The sequence below is a fragment of the Penaeus vannamei genome, chromosome 40 (assembly GCF_042767895.1).
Source record: "Penaeus vannamei isolate JL-2024 chromosome 40, ASM4276789v1, whole genome shotgun sequence".
Taxonomy (NCBI): domain Eukaryota; kingdom Metazoa; phylum Arthropoda; class Malacostraca; order Decapoda; family Penaeidae; genus Penaeus; species Penaeus vannamei.
Genome location: NC_091588.1, coordinates 9,204,238 through 9,206,737, shown reverse-complemented (window position 1 = coordinate 9,206,737; position 2,500 = coordinate 9,204,238). Strand labels below are relative to the sequence as shown.

Genomic DNA, 2,500 nt, shown 5'->3' with positions numbered 1-2,500 from the left:
TTATTAACATTATTATTATTATTATCATTATTATTATTATTATTATTATTATTATTATTGTTATTATTATTATTATTATTATTATCGTTGTTATAATTATCATTATCATTATTATTATCATTATTGGTATTATTATCATTATTATTATTACTATTATTATCATTATCATTATAATTATTCATATCATTAGAGTTATTATCTTTCCTATTAGTTATACTAGTACTTCTACTATCATCAACATCGTCATTGTCATATTATTATTATCATTACTTTTATTATTATCATTATTATTAATACTACTATTATTATTATCATTATCATAATCATTATTGCTGTTACCGTTATCATGACTGTTATCATCATTATCATTTTCATCATTACAATTCTTGATATGATTAATATCATTATCATTGTTCGTCTTCTTGTTACTATTATCATTATTACTACTATTATTATCATTATCATTAATATTATCATCATTGTTATTATTAATAATATTATTATTATTATCCTTATCATTATTGTCATTATTTCAATTATTGTCATTATAATATTTTTTTATTGTTATCTGCATTATAATCATTACCATCATTTTTGTTATTATCATTAGTTATTGTTATTATTATGATTTTTGTTATTATCATTATTGTTATTATCGTTATCATTTTATTGTTATTATTATTCATATTATCATTATCTCCATTATCATTAATACTACTACTACCATTATTATCATTATCATTAGTATATCTATTGTTTTCATGATCATTATAATTTCTATTTTGATCATTATCATTATAGTTATTGCTTTTTTTTGTTATTGTTTTTATTATCATTATAGTTATTGCTAATGTTATTGTTTTTATTATCATTATTGTTATCATTATCATCATAATCATTATTGTTGTCACGATTCTTATAATCATTACTACTTTTATTTCTATCATTTTAATTGGTATTAGTTATTGTTCTTATTGTCATCATTATCATATTGCTGTTATCGCAATCATTGTATATGTTGTTTTATTATTGTTTTCATTATTACTAGCGTCATTATGATGATGATAATGATAACAATAATAATGGCAATTGTTATTATGTTTATTTTATAGTGGTAATTCTAGATTTTTTTAAAATTTCAGACTATACAATATCAATGTAACTTACTTTTCTCGAATAAATAGATTTAAATGAAATAGAAGAGAGAGAATAACAGAGGTAAGACAAAAGAAAGAAAAATATCTAAAGGAAACAGAGAATACTCAAGAAGAAAATTGCACAGAAAAAAAAAATCAGAAGCCGAAAAGGAAGAAAAAAACTAAAAAAGAAGAATAAAACAATAATATCAAATCGAAAAACGACACAGAAAAAAACAAAGAAAAAGAAAGAGAGAGATAGAAAAAAGTATGTGAACTCCTACAAGGGAAACCGGGCAGAGAGATGCAAGACGTGACGTAACGCAGAGCAGATTGCAGCGCCATGTACAGCGGCGCGGGGATGGAGAGAGCTTTCTGGGAAAACAAATTCAAGGAGCTTTTCCTCGGAGGGGGACCGCCTCCCCAGCTCGTCGCCAGGTGAGTCCAAGAACGAATGTGGCGTTGGTGTTTGCACGTTTTTGATTTTCAGAGAAGGCAAGTTCAACTCAGTTGCTTGTACTATCGTGTAGACTATTATAGGCTACTAACCAGTTTATTGATTTGTGTTTATCTCTACTGACGGAGATGAGGTCTTTTCCGTTTGTTTATTCGCTGGCATTGTGGTTTATTGGTTGGATCATCTGCTGATTGCTGTGAATGCTTACGTTTCGGCTACCTACGGGTTTTTGCGCTCTTCCGGATTCGTGTAGATTTAAGGAGTGCAATCTTTCATAGAAAACGGTGCGCTGGCGTAGATAATGGGTCCGGTAGATAGTTGATTTTGTTCTCAAATTTGTTTTTAGAAAACTGTTCGCATAACTGTATTTAGAGGGCAAATTTAGGAGCACTATGTATGAACTTGAGTGTGTCTTTTATCCTCTACCTTGAGTTGCTTAATAACAGGTATCTTGCTTTCTTTATCAATTGCCATCGTTATTCCTGCGTTCAACAATACCAAAGCGCATTTCCGACATTTCCATCTTTTTTATATTTGGTTACTACCCTCAGGTAGAAAACAAATAATTACAGAAATACATAAATTATTAGACTTACGTACCTTTCCGAACAAATAAAAGGAGTTCAGCAGTTTGCGTTCCGTTACACGTGCAAGTAAATTAATAGTTCAGAAAATAAACAGTTACTGTATCGAACGAACGAAAAAATAATTAACAGTTACCTTTCAAGGGCGAATGAAATATTGCCCAGATGGATACAACGAGGCCCGGTCTTCTTAGGTCAACACGCAACTCTTAATTAAGTGCTTGGGAGCAGCAAGCATTCTCAGGGGTCACTTCTTGGCAGCGATAAGGCCAAAAGGATGACCAAAATGAATGGACTAATCCTTGGTTATAAAAGACGGAATT

General features: G+C 29.1%; 1 protein-coding gene across 1 annotated transcript in view; it reads left to right on the top strand.

Annotated features, from left to right (window-relative positions):
- Positions 1 to 1,146: 1,146 nt before the first annotated feature.
- Positions 1,147 to 2,500, top strand: part of LOC113805416 (cyclin-dependent kinase-like 1) — a 142,248-nt gene continuing 140,894 nt past the window's right edge. Inside the window, exon 1 of the mRNA XM_070117333.1 lies at positions 1,147 to 1,574. Coding sequence (XP_069973434.1) covers positions 1,480 to 1,574 — 95 coding nt within the window. The 5' untranslated portion in view covers positions 1,147 to 1,479. The remainder of the gene's footprint in view (positions 1,575 to 2,500) is intronic.